The 14,173-nt window shown below is 40.2% G+C and overlaps 1 protein-coding gene and 1 pseudogene across 7 annotated transcripts in view; both read left to right on the forward strand.

Annotated features, from left to right (window-relative positions):
* The window catches only part of TGFBR3 (transforming growth factor beta receptor 3), a 205,384-nt gene that overhangs the window by 117,457 nt on the left and 73,754 nt on the right, over positions 1 to 14,173 (forward strand). For all 7 annotated transcript variants that reach the window (XM_016922373.3, XM_513555.9, XM_009425129.5 and 4 more), the window contains exon 4: positions 9,193 to 9,330. In XM_016922373.3, the coding sequence (XP_016777862.3) occupies positions 9,193 to 9,330 (138 nt within the window). The remainder of the gene's footprint in view (positions 1 to 9,192; positions 9,331 to 14,173) is intronic.
* Positions 7,446 to 7,599, forward strand: LOC112206916 (U2 spliceosomal RNA; annotated as a pseudogene).

The raw sequence follows: 14,173 nt of genomic DNA on the forward strand, positions 1-14,173 counted from the left end.
GTCACTGCACCCGGCCAACACAAAGTCATCTTAAAGAGCATGGCTTTTTTTTTTTCTGTGATCCAATGTGAAAATACAAAACAGTAATTAATGCATTTATCCCTCCTTCCAGAAAGAATTGAGAAGTTACTTTGCTGAGTTTGTATATAGTTTCCAGCAGTAAAATAGTTCCTGCCTCTTACTGCTATAGAGCAGCTTCCCATTCTCCTCTATGCCCCAAGACTAACACCCAAGATTAAAGATGGGGGTGGGTAGGTAGGGGGAGAGACAGACAGACAGACAGGGAGAGACATTCATTCTACTTCCAGCACTGTCATTTTCTAGCCATATGACTTTGGCAAGAACACCAATTTCTTTACCTTTAAGATGGGAGTAATTAGATATTACGCAGAGCACTTCCTTTTGATGAGAGCAGCAAATCTCAACAGGAGCCATGGATCTACCTATTGTCTTTCCTTAGGAGATGATGATGATGATGGTTATTACTACTGCTGCCACCATGATTTTTAACAATAATCCAAGTGCGGTGTTTTTGAATGTTCATGTCTTAGTAATTACTCCTCTCTGGATTTCTGATTTCTGCTAGCAAGGTAACACTGTACTCCTAAAGAATTCCTTACCAGCTTCAGGTTAATATACTTTCTAAGATTGTACTTTAGCCCAGGGGAATCCAAATGCCATCCTTTGGTGCTGAGAGCATCTTAAATCGCTACCTGACTACAACTGCATTTTGTGGGGTTTTGTTTGTTTGTTTTTGCTATTACAAATTAACTAACTTTAAGATGCTGCTTAAACAGAAATCCTTATTGAGATCTTACAGCCATAATAGGTTCATTGTCCAATGTGCGTGGCAAGTCAATACACTGAGATACCAGGTTGCAGCAGAGACAGAGGTTTAATTGTACAGCTGCTGAACTGGGGGAAAACTCAAATTCATCTCCCACAGGAGTTTGGGGTTGGAGTTTTTAAGGGTTTTGGGTGGGCTGAAATATGGAGATTGTTGATGGGTCGAAGAGTGCAGGGTAAAGTCATGGGACAGGGGGATGAAGAAACTGTGTTCTCATGCTGATTTGGTGGTTCCTTTGTGGGAGTCTTTAAACTGGTTGGTGTCAGCTGCCCCGTTGGAATTCAGGATCTGCTCATGCAACTCTCAAACAAAACCCTTAGGATTCTAACATCAGACATCCTATCTATCTATAGGAGCAATGGGGATGCAAATGGTGAGAATCTAGTGCTGTGTGACTTGGTTACAAGAAAGTAGGTCAAAGAGCAGCATGTTAATGCTTAATTATAACTATATTTTCTGTCCGGAATTCTTGTTAACCCAGTGAGGACAGCTTCAATCTCTGACTGCACGTAGCAGGTGGAATGATTACTCCAGTACTCAGATTTTGTGGGAATTGAGTTCCTGCTATGCTTATTTTGTAAATCAGCTTCTAATGATCACTCCAGTGATTCTCTTTATTATGCAGTTTGATACATCACAGTACTGATGCACAGGCCATTCTAACATTCTGTTGTTGGTAAAGACATATACATGTGAGCATACTGGCTTACTAAACAGGTATGTAGCAAAGCTAATTTGAAGCCCATTATAAAATGTAGAAATTAGGCTAGGTACTGTGTGGCTCACACCTGTAATCCCAGCATTTTGAGAGGCTGAGGTGGGAGGATTGCTTGAGACCAGGATTTGAGATCAGCTTGGGCAACATAGCAAGACCCTGTCTCTACAAAAAAAAAAAAAAAAAAAAAAAGAAAACAAAATTAGCTGGTTATGGTGGTTTATGCCTGTGGCCATAGCTACTTGGGAGGCCAAGACAGGAGATTACTTGAGGAGTTGAAGGTTACGGTGAGCTCTGATTGTGCAACTGCACTCCAGCCTGGGCGACAGAGTGAGATCTTGTCTCAAAAAAAGGAGAACTTGAGAGGAAATACGTTTGTATAGCACATAGTTATATGGGGCTTTGGTTACATGTTAGTGTTAAAAACAAAAAGTGATCTGAATGGATGTATTTATTAAATGTGACAGGGAATATATATATATAAAAAGCAAACTTTCCCTCCATTTTAATCAATTTGCAAATATTGAGTTTCTTCAGTTTGTCTAAAATTTTAATTTCTAACCATTCTAACACACTTAATTGCCTACATGCAAACCCGTGTAAAATTCTATGCCTCTAAAAGATAGTGGAATATTTGCTCAAAATATTTTATCTTTGTTATCTATCCCTAAGGAAGAAAACACGCTCCAAAGGTTTTTTACATTTTATGTGTTTTTATTTGTGTAACTGTTTAAGATAACAAACATTTTCTATTTTCTTTTCTTTGCCTTTTATGGTTCCCATGGATGGCCCAAGTGCCATTCTACGCTGTCTTACACACAGAGAGGATGATGATCAGGGTGGCTTGTCCTACAAAGCCTGGGAGTGGCCTTGGCATGCTGTCCAGCATACCTTCCCGGAAGCATCTCCGTCATTTGTTTCAGTAGCTGGAATCTGCTTATCTTGACTGTGTGTTAATGTTCTGTTTACTGTGTACACCCCAACCCCCTTGTTCTGGCCAGAAAAACAGGACAATATGACTCTGTAATTATTATCCTAGTCACATTTCATTAATAACTTTTGTTCGTTCCTTCTTTTATTCCTTCTTTCAGAGAACTTGTGGACTGCCTACTAGATGTCCTGCCCTGTGCTAGGCCTAAGGATGCAGAAATGAGTGTGACTCAGTTTCTGCCCTTGAAGAATGACCTGAGGAATTTATACTGTGACAGGGGGGACAAACATCCAAACCAGGGCATCCGATCTTTTGGCTTCCCTGGGCCACATTGGAAGAATTGTCTCGGGCCACACATAAAGTACATGAATGCTAATGAAAACTCATGAACGAAAAAGAAAAAAAAATTGCAAAAGAAATCTCATAATGTTTTGAGAAAGTTTACGAATTTGTGTTGGGCCTCATTCAAAGCCATCCTGGGCAGCATGTGGCCGTGGGTTGGACAAGCTTGATCTAAGCAGTTCATTATAGTGCCAGGCAGAGGCAGAGGTAGAAACACCAGTGCTGTCTGAGAGAGCTCTGGCTCTGTCTGAGGGAGGGGGAAAGATTTTACTGGAGATGGCATTGTGAGCTGGACCCACAAGTCCATCCGGAGCACTGTGGTGCACTTTAGGCCAGAATCCTGCAAGGCTGCGGCGTGTTAGTGATGTATACAGTACCCCATTCACACAACCTATCTTAATGCCAAAGAATGATAGAAAAGTGCCTGTCTGTGTCCTCAGACTTGCATCAGTAGTGGCCTGCTGAGGGCACTAGCAGCGTTCCTCCACCCGAACCACCCACACATCAGGGTCTCCACTTTGCCTGCCTCTCTTCTCCGCAGCCGGGGGAGCTGTGGCTGCTTTGGGAAGGAAGGGCCTGGGTCTCTGGAATCTCCTTGCAACGGCTCCCAGGACCCCTTTAGAAGGTCATGACCTGTAGTTTCATAAATACTCGTCTGTTTATATGAGCTCTTGCCCCTCAACCCCCAACCCAAATTTAGTTCCCAGTATTTTTCCAGGGCATACAAAATATGGAGCAGAGCTTATTTCTGCATCCCGTTTCAGACTTTCATTTTAGGTTTTTTTTTTTTTTTTGTCTCTTTTGTGGTTATATTAGATGATTTTCAGAGGCTCTCAGGGAATCCTGAATCATGTCCTTGTTGGGGGGAAGGGAGATTAGTTTTGAAATAGACTGACAGTGCCCCTCTCAGCACTTTAAGTGGTTTCAAGACAAAACCATTGGGAAAGAGCTTGATACCATTTGACCAAGGAGAATGGTTAGTTGAGTGCCCCAGGTCAGGATGGGGACCCTGGGTGTGTGTGTGGGGGAATGTGTGTGTATGTCAAGATTTCTTGAATTCAGCACCAACTGATTAATATTCTTCTAGAAATTCAGAGAAATATAAAAATAAAAAGGAAAAATTTTAAAGCTCCACACCCAGTTCTCTAAAAATATTTTGAGGGAATCTTTTTATACCAATTCCCAAATGGTGAAGGACAAGCAATGGTGAATAAAATATCAGCTGTAGGGGTTCCTTAGACCAGAATATACTTTAAATACTGCAGCAGCAACTAAGTAAATACTGTTCCCACCCCTAGCAGTCAGTTGCACATTTTAGATCCATCTGGGGTCAGGTTTGAGTTCCTAAAAGTCATATTGCCCAAATGTCAGTGAAATTTGAGTTCGGTGGGACCCTAGTGTCCTGAAATAGGTTTGTGCCTTTCCATTTGTGGGTGCAAAGTGTGGGTGCTGGGAGACCCAGATTCAGGATGTTTTCAGTTACTACTAACATTGTTGCCAAGTGGGATGTCTCCTTACCCCTGAAGAGGGGACAGATGATGGCTATATACAGACCAGCATGTGATTTTATGGGTCTTGGTTGTAGGCACGCTGTTGGAGTTCTTTTCTTATCTTAGTGTAAACTGATTATTGAATCATCCATTTCAGAGAATTATTTGGTCTGGTTTTAGATAATAAGAGTTTCCCTGGTAGTGTTTTGGATGACTTCATTGCTTCACAGGTCCACAGGGGCTGTTCTAAGAATCAGAAATGTTGAAATGGACCTCACTGACACGTTAGCAAAATTGGACAGCTGTTAGACTAGCATATCAGTTGCCTTGCTCACTTTGCTTTTTCGTTCGTTTTAATGAACCCCAGAAGTAGGGGGTCTAACTAATTCATATTCTGAAATCTCTATGGTAGAAATGCCTTGCATCTATATTATGAATCTTGGGAAATTCAAAACAGTTTTCATAAGGAATCTTTCCATAAAGCAAGTAGGGTTTCCCCCTCTTCCTGTAATTCATTTTCATAAAGTAATTTACAGAGTTTGAGACAATAGATAGTTTTTGCTTATCAAAGATAATCTTTGGAGAACCCAGAAGCCTTCACTATAACAAGGTCCAGAAAAGATTGTCCTTGTTATTTTCTGCTGATAATGTGAGCAAAGACATGCTTCCCAAGTGAGAGATAGGGAGGTAGTCTTTCCACTCAGAGGCTTTGTGCTCCTTAGAGTTGTCCTTGACTTTGGGCAAAGTTGTGTTCAGATTCCCCAGAAAAACACTCAGAAGATCTGCTTTGAATTTCTTTATAAAATTATATGTTTGTTGCATTGCACAGGTAACTGCAGAAGACCTAGTATGAATAGATGTTGTAGAACAGGTTAGACCAATTAACTCTTTTCCATTTAGGGGAAGAATCAGCAATGTATGAGGGATGGTGTTACATAAGGGATGTGGCAGATCAGATTTGCTTGCATTTTCTCACACCATCAGGAATACCGAATATCCAGCACTGTTTGAAACCAGCATGGTTAGAACAGGAACTCTTGGATTAGGCTTCATGGACCAGTTTGTGGTCAAAGTACGGGTTTCACGAGAAACTGCATGTGAAAGTTTTTTTAGTTCTGAGTCTTCATCTATTAAGTTCTTCTGCTGAAAGGATGACATCTTAAGACCAGCGGTGTAATTTGTAGTTTAATTAGATGGAGCCATTTTGTTACCATTGTTGCTGTTAGAACTTTCTTACTCTTTTACGATGGGGTTCTTAATCTGGGTTAATGGGTGCCTAACGGGGAGTTCATGGGCCCTGCAATGAATGTAATTCCCTGACATTGTCTGCAAAAGTTTGTGTGATATGGATGTTTTTTGTTTGGTTTGGTTTGGTAAGGAGAGGGTGCATACATGCATTCAGTTCTCAAATGTTCCATGACTCCCAAAGATTTACAAAGAAGCCAGTGGTTTCGAGACTGGTCATTGCTGCTCCTTTGAGCTGCATCCCCTTTGGTTCTACCAGCCTTCACAGCTTGCATGGTCCCAGTGTTCAATTCCTTATTATCAGCCCATAGACAAAGCTGTTAACCTGTATTTTTATGTGTAAATTTGACATAGGATTGATGGTCAACTCTTTAAACTACTGTTTGGATTTCCAAGCTGGAGATTTCTGGATACTCTTTGTATCATTTCTTCATGGGATATTTATTTGCTGTAGTCTGCCTCAGCTCGGCCTTTAGACCATGAGCACTGGAGAGTGTAACCACAAAAAGCTTCAGGATATTCTTATATTTGTAACTGTAGTCTACCCTGAGCTATAATTGATCCTGAGGAGGATTTTCTTTTTCTTTTCTTTTGTCTTTTTTTTTTTTCCCCCAGCCTGGGAGAAACTGAGCAACTTAGCCAGGAATTCTTTGAGATATTGCCGTGTGTTCTCTCTACATTTCTGGAAGCTTTTATACCATGGTTCTTTTGTTAGCTGTTTTGGTTGTCCTTTATCTTCCCTTCAGCAAGATTTACTCAAGCGGGGGAAGCATAGAAAAGACAGGTTGCTGAGGGATTAGGTGAGCAGGCACTTGCAGGACTCATTGTCCCTGCCAAATGATCTTTTAAAGAAACTATTGGGTATTTTTCTTTGAATTTCCCAATTGTAGTGTGAATTCTTCTTTGCCAACTGGCTTTTGGGGCTCTGCCTGGACCCTGTGTGCCAGAGTCAGAGATTCATCTTGGCCAGACACTGCCACATATTGAAGAGGGAGCTGTTTCCAGGAAAGCTCAGAGAGCTGTGGCTCCTAGAAATCTTTCCTTGATTGTATGAGCCAGGCCTCAGCACTTTTGACCATCTGGAAAATTTTGGACCTGAGCACCAATATCTGTCTCATAGATCTTTTTCTTCTCATTTCATGAGCTTTTATAAAAAATTCTTGTTCATTTGAAATACATACTTACTAGTATTTTGTAGTATATATTTTGACCGAAACTTCTGCATATCTATGAGCTCTAAGAAGAATTGTATGCCTGAGGACTGCAAAGAAAATCTTCAGAAGAAGGGTTGGTGCAGCCCCTGCAGATATACATTACTAGTCTTTGCATCATTATGGTACTCAGTAAATAGTCTTGAATAAATAAATAGAGAAACCTTTTACTGATGCATGCTATTAGTGAAAGAGTGTTGCTTTGCAGTTTTCAGGTACACTGGAACAAATGATGATTTCATCCCTCCTTCATTCTCCATAGTGTGTGTGTGTCTCTTTGTTCAGTACAGTTTGAATCTTTGCTTCTGCTATTTCTATAGCATCTCTTCTTCTCAGTGGCTATCAATCTGTTTATTTCTAGATGCGGACAGCATCTCCAAAGTGTGCTGTGAGGTAGAGTCTTTACAACCAAGGAGCACATTACTTTGCTGTAGCCGTACTTGACATCACTGTTCATCTAGTACTTTGATTTAGCGCTATGCTTATGCCAAATATAAAAATGATCCTAGCTGTGTGCAGAAATAGCTCATGACAGTTGGAGTGTTGCTTATTTTTGTATTTTTTTGCAAATTAGCCAGCTAAATTCCTTTGAACCTTTTTTTCCCCTTTAGGTAACCTATAAATATATGAATTTGCTGTGATAAGTCAATATTTATTGTGTGTGTTTACTTCCCGGCCTTTTGGCTAAGATCAAGTGTATTATCGTGTCTATGTTAAGCACAGTTTTTTGTTTGCTTGTTTTTGAAACAGAGTTTCACTCTGTAGCCCAGGCTGGAGTGCAGTGGCACGATCTGGGCTCACTGCAACCTCCACTTCCTGGGTTCAAGCAATTCTTGTGTCTCAGCCGCCTGAGTATCAGGTGCCTGCTACTATGCCCGGCTAATTTATTTTTGTATTTTTAGTAGAGACGGGGTTTTTCCATGTTGGCCAGGCTGGTCTCAAACTCCTGGCCTACAGTCCATTTTGGAAATTAAGACATGCATTCTCAAGCTAGTGAACAAGATGATGCAAGTTATTCATAGAATATTTTTGTGGCATTGAAAAGCAGAGAATTAAAACATTATTTTGACATTCGCTGAGTGCTTACCATGTGCTAAAGCCTGGGTTTTGAAAGATAATGAAAGTTTACTGTTTTATTTATCAATGACCTGAGAGCATACTGTGATAAGTGACATTGGTCATAAGTGGTCCCTACAAAAAAAGGTAGAAGTATGTTGAGATCACAGTGGGCTGGCAGCCATTGGGAAAATGTGAAATAGTCCAGCATTTAGTGCTGTATCCCTGATGGTTGTATAGACACAGATCGTGGATCTAGACCATGTCATCCTCATGAGGATTCTAGCTGAGATGTACTATTATTCCCAGTGCATCATTCAGTCTGTGTCTTTCTAGCCTAAGTCCTTTTTTGTCCTGTCCCTCCCTTATTACTTTATGGTTATCTTTGATGAGTTCACTCTGTTTAAATATGTGATTCTTGGGTCTTGCCTCCCCGCTCTGTATGGAAAGCCAGTATGAGACAGACTGTATGAAAGTATCTAGTCAATATTTCCTTATATATCCCTTTGTTCTCCTATGTTCATATTGCCCTGGGCTCATGTGTGCCAAGAGGACTTTGTTGAGTCCATGGTTTGCAGCTCCATTCACAGGTGCTTTTTGGTGATGTTAATGACAACAGTGATGACCTGCAATAGTCCTTGATCTGCTGTCAAAATTGGCTACAGTTTTTGTATCCATCCCATGGTTTTCTTCCCTGTTTTTTTTTTGTTTTTTTGTTTTTTGACAGGGGCTGTATACAATCACTCTTTATTCTGTGTGTCCTCTGTGCTTCATTTCTTTGGAAAAGCCCTTCAAGCTAAAAGCTGAGACAATGAAAGCCCTGGCGGCCTCCCTTGGCAGCCGCTTTCCCTCAGCTTTCAGCACTTTTCTTTGGCAGAACCCATTTCACTTTATAGAGGTTGGAGCTCACCTGGAGGAGAAGAAAGTCATTTCTCTGGAGATCCAGAGGGATGACCCCACCCCAAGGGGATTTTGTTTTCCAAGTTTCACCTTAGTCATTTGACCTAAAGCTTAAAGCAGGCCTAAGGGAAGGTAACTTTTGCTCCACCTTTGCTGACTTTTAGAAAGAAAAAATGTGTTCTGTTTATTTGTTCTTTGGCAGGGAGCTAAATCATGCTTTGGTTGAGATTAGTGTGGTTGACTAATATGAAATAGCCATTTTGTAGTAAAAAATGGTCAAATATTGGCAATATCATCTGGTTCAACTTAATGTATCTTATTCATAGAATCTGAGCTAGATTATAGCTTGTTTCTGTTGATAGTGAGTTGCAAAAAAAGTATTCCAGAGGCTGCTCTGAGTGATTTTCATGGAAAGCCAGGGCTAAGATTTCTACCCTCTTTCTGTTGCTTCCTAGGTCACACTTCACCTGAATCCCATCTCCTCAGTCCACATCCACCACAAGTCTGTCGTGTTCCTGCTAAACTCCCCACACCCCCTGGTGTGGCATCTGAAGACAGAGAGACTTGCCACTGGGGTCTCCAGACTGTTTTTGGTAAGTGCTTAAACCTCCCCCAAACTGATCCTTAGCACAAGGACATAATGGTCCTTAAACTTTGCCAAACTTTTCATAAAGGCTTACTTTCATTGAAACAATGCCAGAGTCCAAAGAGTGTTAAATTTGGAGGATGCACTTAGTGATATTTGGATGATGACATAGATAAGCATTCACAGAAAGCAGACACACCCGCCCATCTTCTGTGGGCAGAGGCTGGGGTCTAGTGTGCACATTAGAGCAGGACCTGTCGTCATACTCTGTGTGGCCTGAGCTTTGGTTTCAGCTCTGAAACCCCCCTTGTGGCATCAGGAGCCCTGTAAATATTGTAACTGGCTACCGGCTGTGTGGTCCCTGACCACAAAATGAATATGCACGGACCCATACTATTTGTATATAACACAGGCCTAATTCCTGATATGAGGATCTGTTTGTTGAGAAAGTGACACAGTGAGCTCCAAAATGAAGTCATTTGTATTTTATTAAAAAAACAAGCTGGAACTCAGCTCTTGTAGAAAGATCCAAATATTACCTACTATTTGTAAATCATGTCCCTTTGAGTTTGCCAGAACATTCAAGTGTGCTGGTCGTGGAGAAATAGATGGGTTGTTTGGATGGAATTTTTTTGGTGTGATATCATGTCTGATGATGAGCAGCACTGCAACTTGGTAGTTGTAACTCACATTGTCTATTACGAGAGCTGCAGGCTAATGTCCTAACTGCGGTGCCTGAGGCCTTAAACCTCTCTTGCCCACAAGCATCCAAAACAAGTGGAGTCCCCAGTTAATAGTTTTCCTCTTGCCTCATGAATAAACTTTGCCCAGTTAATGTCTCTCAATCCAGATCTGTAGTTTCTTTCCCCTGTGTTTGAAGAGTACTTCTAAAAACTCAAAGGTTCTTGTTGAATAATGTAAGAATCCATAGTCAATACAATTATTATAATAAGTACATAAATGAATAAAAGGGAGAAAAGGAAAAGCTCATCTTTATAGTAAAATGCCAACTAGAAAATCTAGAAGGAGCAAAGGAGTTAGAAAATGATCATTTTGCAACCATCATAATAAAAGTTGACCAGGCAAGAATTATCAACAGATGCTAAATCTGGCAGAGATGGAGGGAGTTCAGGAAGTAGTATATTTAGATATTCTTAAAATATCTTTCATACAAATTACTTATTAATTACACATAAAAAATAGTGACTATATACCTTGGGGATATCCCATGATACCTTAACCAGGTGATTAAAATTCATATCAGCAACGTGGGGCAGATGGACGCTGTGTGCCTATAAATGAGAGAGAACACAGCATCACTTTTGTAGTATTTTTGCCAGAAATGCATATAACCTGAATCTAATCATGAAGAAACGCTGACAAAACCAAATTGAACGACATTCTATAAGATAACTGGCCTATAATCTTCAAAAGTATCAGTCATGAAAGACAGAGAAAGGCTGGGGAGCCATTCCAGATTAGAGGAGACAAAAAGACAAGACACATGTGATCCTGAGCTGGATCCTGTTGGGTAGGGAGTGGGGCAGCTGCTATAAAAGACATTAGGGGGACAGTGGATTGTATTTTATATAAATAAATTATAATTGAGCCTATAGATTAAAATATTATATCAATGTTATATTCCTTGAATTTGATAATTATGTTGTTTTTATGTAAGAGAATATCCTTAGGAAACATACTTAATACTCTTTAAGATTAAGGGCTAAAAGGTCAGATCATTCAGGAAAAAAACATGTTGTATAGAGAAGAATAAAGCAAATGTGGCAAGGTTTTAAAAACTGATGAATCTAGTTAAAAGGGTATAATAGAGTCCTTTGTACTAGCAACTTTGCCGTAAATTTAAATTAATTTCAAAAGAAAACATTTAAACTCAAAAGGTACATTTACAAGGTGGGCATTACAATAACTTTATTGTAGCCTTTTCTGGGAATTGCAACTCTTATTCTATATTAAAAAGGCCAAAAATCAAAAATCAGTAATTATTTAGTTGTTATTACTAGCACATTTATTTAGTAGCACTTAGGATATTTCAGGTCACTAAATGCTCTAATACTTTAATTCTCACAATAACCTTCTACAGTACCATAGTGTAGATCCTTTCTTATAGATGAAGAACTAAGATTTAGAGAAGTTAAGTAGTGGGCCAAATCACATGTCTAGTTACTTGCAGAGTTGGTACTCAAACCTAGATGGGACCCATTCTACAAGCTGTTATGCTAAACTGTCTGCCTTCGTACTCATAATCACTGTCAGTCTCCTCTAATTAAAGTTACTTGTGATAGTAATACTAATGGCTCTGATCATAAAGTCATATGCACATTTAGCCCTCATACTGTAGAGCTATACTGTCCAATACTATAGGAAATAGCTGTGCGTGGCTACTTAAATTACAGTTCTTCAGTCCTGCTTAGCCACATTTCAGGTGCTTAGTAGCTGTGTGAGGCTAGTGGCTACCACAGTGGGCAGGTTATGGAGGCATTATGAGCAAAGGCAGTGCATGTCCTGGTTTAGATCCAAGCAGTGACCTTGGGCAAATTAATTTCTCTAAGCTGGATTTTTCTCAGGCCCTGCATCATAGGGCTGTTATCTTGAGTAAGTGGGATCACATATAAAATGTTTATAGACATCACCTGCTGTTGCTGCTCTTATTTATTTCTAGTCACAGTAAAGAGCATGTGGGACGGGTGTTGAATTTGCATCTGTAATTATGAAATGTCTAGTTTGGCTGGCCCCAGATCAAAAGGGGTTCTGTTTCTCTGGGCTATAGGTCCAGGTGAAAGTGTGGGCTACGTATGTCATAGTTGTACTTATTGCTGCCTGGATTCTTTCTTCAGTCTGCCAGTTCATGGGTTTTGACGGAAAGTGTCTTACTCTTAGTTATTAATTTGCTTTAATTTTGCTTAAAATCTGTAAAAACTGCTTCTTGGTCATCAGTTTAGACACTAACAATGAAAGAAGGTGGCCGCTTTAGTAAACAATTGAACATCAACCCCATTTGGATCAATCCCATGTAAGGAGATTGCAGATCAAGTAATGAGCCTAAAATTACCAACACGTGGGCGGCAGCATCAGGAGAAGTCAAGGATTTAAATTCCAGGACACCTGAACTCTGCTTTGTTGTCCAGCAGGCTTCCTTTAGGGAAAACGGTTTTCTTCCCGTCTGCACATTTCTTCTTGGCCTGGAAGAGACGGTGGAACATCTGTTGTTCATTCACGTTCTCACATCAGCAGACAACGAGTGATGCAAGTCCTTGCACAAGCTGGGTCACTCTCCTTGGGCAGGCTTTTCCCTTCCTCTCTGTGGCCTGAAATGAATTTTAGTTTCTCCTCATCTCCTTGATGGCCTTTGCCACAGAGGGTCTGGTGATCAATAGAAATCCAGTAGTGTGTTCTCTTTATCCATTTGTATAGTTAAGAGTTAAAGTTTGGGGATAAGATAACTAAATTATTTTATATGAAGTGTTCATCAAACACTTCAGAGGGCCCACGGGATCTCTGGAAACTCAGGCTTCACCGTTTTCATCACTGTCTTCTCCGAGGTTACCCAGGGAGCCTAAAGGAGCTGTGGAAAGCGAATGGGTCTCTTGACTCTCAGTCCACGACGCATGTATCCTTGCCTGTTTCCTGACATGCTGCTGGATGGTTTGCATTTCTGTCTCAGAGCTGTCTACTGTGTACGTAGAGTTACAGAACTTTTAACTGTTTTTTTTTAAATAGGGCAATGAGAAAAGTTCAAGTAATAGCATCTACTCATTTATCAGGGTGACCTTTTTATTTAAATGGACATGTCTGTGTTGTTATGACTGCCCAAATTAAAAAAGGAAAACTTTCATAATTAGTTAGGAGGGCCTTATGTTACCCAGAACATCGCAGCCACCCTTGAGGGTGACTGAAAACATACTTTAATACTAGTAATAAAGACATCTGTCTTTTTCTGTCAAATCATTTCAGTCCTTCTCACCCCCTCACAGCACAGGCAAGAAGGGAACATGTCAGGCAGGGAGAAAGTGGGATTTGGTTTTCTCTGCAGGTGCAGCTCCTTTATCTGGTTATTCTGGTTACCTAGGAAATATGAGTGGGATGAAGAGTGATGCTTTCAGGCTGAGTTTCAAGTAGTGAATCTTTGAGTGTGAGTCACACACACACGTGATGAAGTTGTCATAATCTTATAGTTTTCCTTTTGCAGGGTGTGTGGGTGGCCCAGAGAACAATCAGAAATAAAAATCATCTTACCCTCTCAGTGTGCCATGTTGAAACTGCAAATAATCTCTTAGAAGGATCACATAAGCCTGTTTTTATTTATGCATTCATTTCTACACTGAAAAAAAAAGTAAGATAACTTAACTGGGTGATGATGCCTGAACCTTCAACCTGAATTTGCTAAAATGATTGAGGAGAGCCACAGTCTGAAGTTGTCTTTAAGGACATACTACAATTTAAATACACGGTTTCTAGAGAAAAGACACAAATGGCCAAAAAACACATGAAAAGATGCTCAATATCATGAGTCATTAGGGACATGCTAATGAAAACCACGGTGAGATGCCACTTCACACTAGGATGGCTTTAATAAAAAAGGCGATAACAAGGGTTGTGAAAGCTGTAGGGAAATTGGAACACGCATACATTGCTGGTGGGAATGTAAAATGGTTCTGTGGAAAACTGAGCAAAACACATGTCCCCAAGAACTTGTCCACAAATGTCCAAAGCATCATTATTCACAGTAACCAAAAAGTGGAAACAACCCAAATGTCTATCAACAGATGAATGGATGAAAACAGTGCTATATCCATACAATGGAATATTAGTTAGCCATAAAAAGGATTGAA

The sequence above is a fragment of the Pan troglodytes genome, chromosome 1, assembly GCF_028858775.2.
Source record: "Pan troglodytes isolate AG18354 chromosome 1, NHGRI_mPanTro3-v2.0_pri, whole genome shotgun sequence".
Lineage (NCBI taxonomy): Eukaryota > Metazoa > Chordata > Mammalia > Primates > Hominidae > Pan > Pan troglodytes.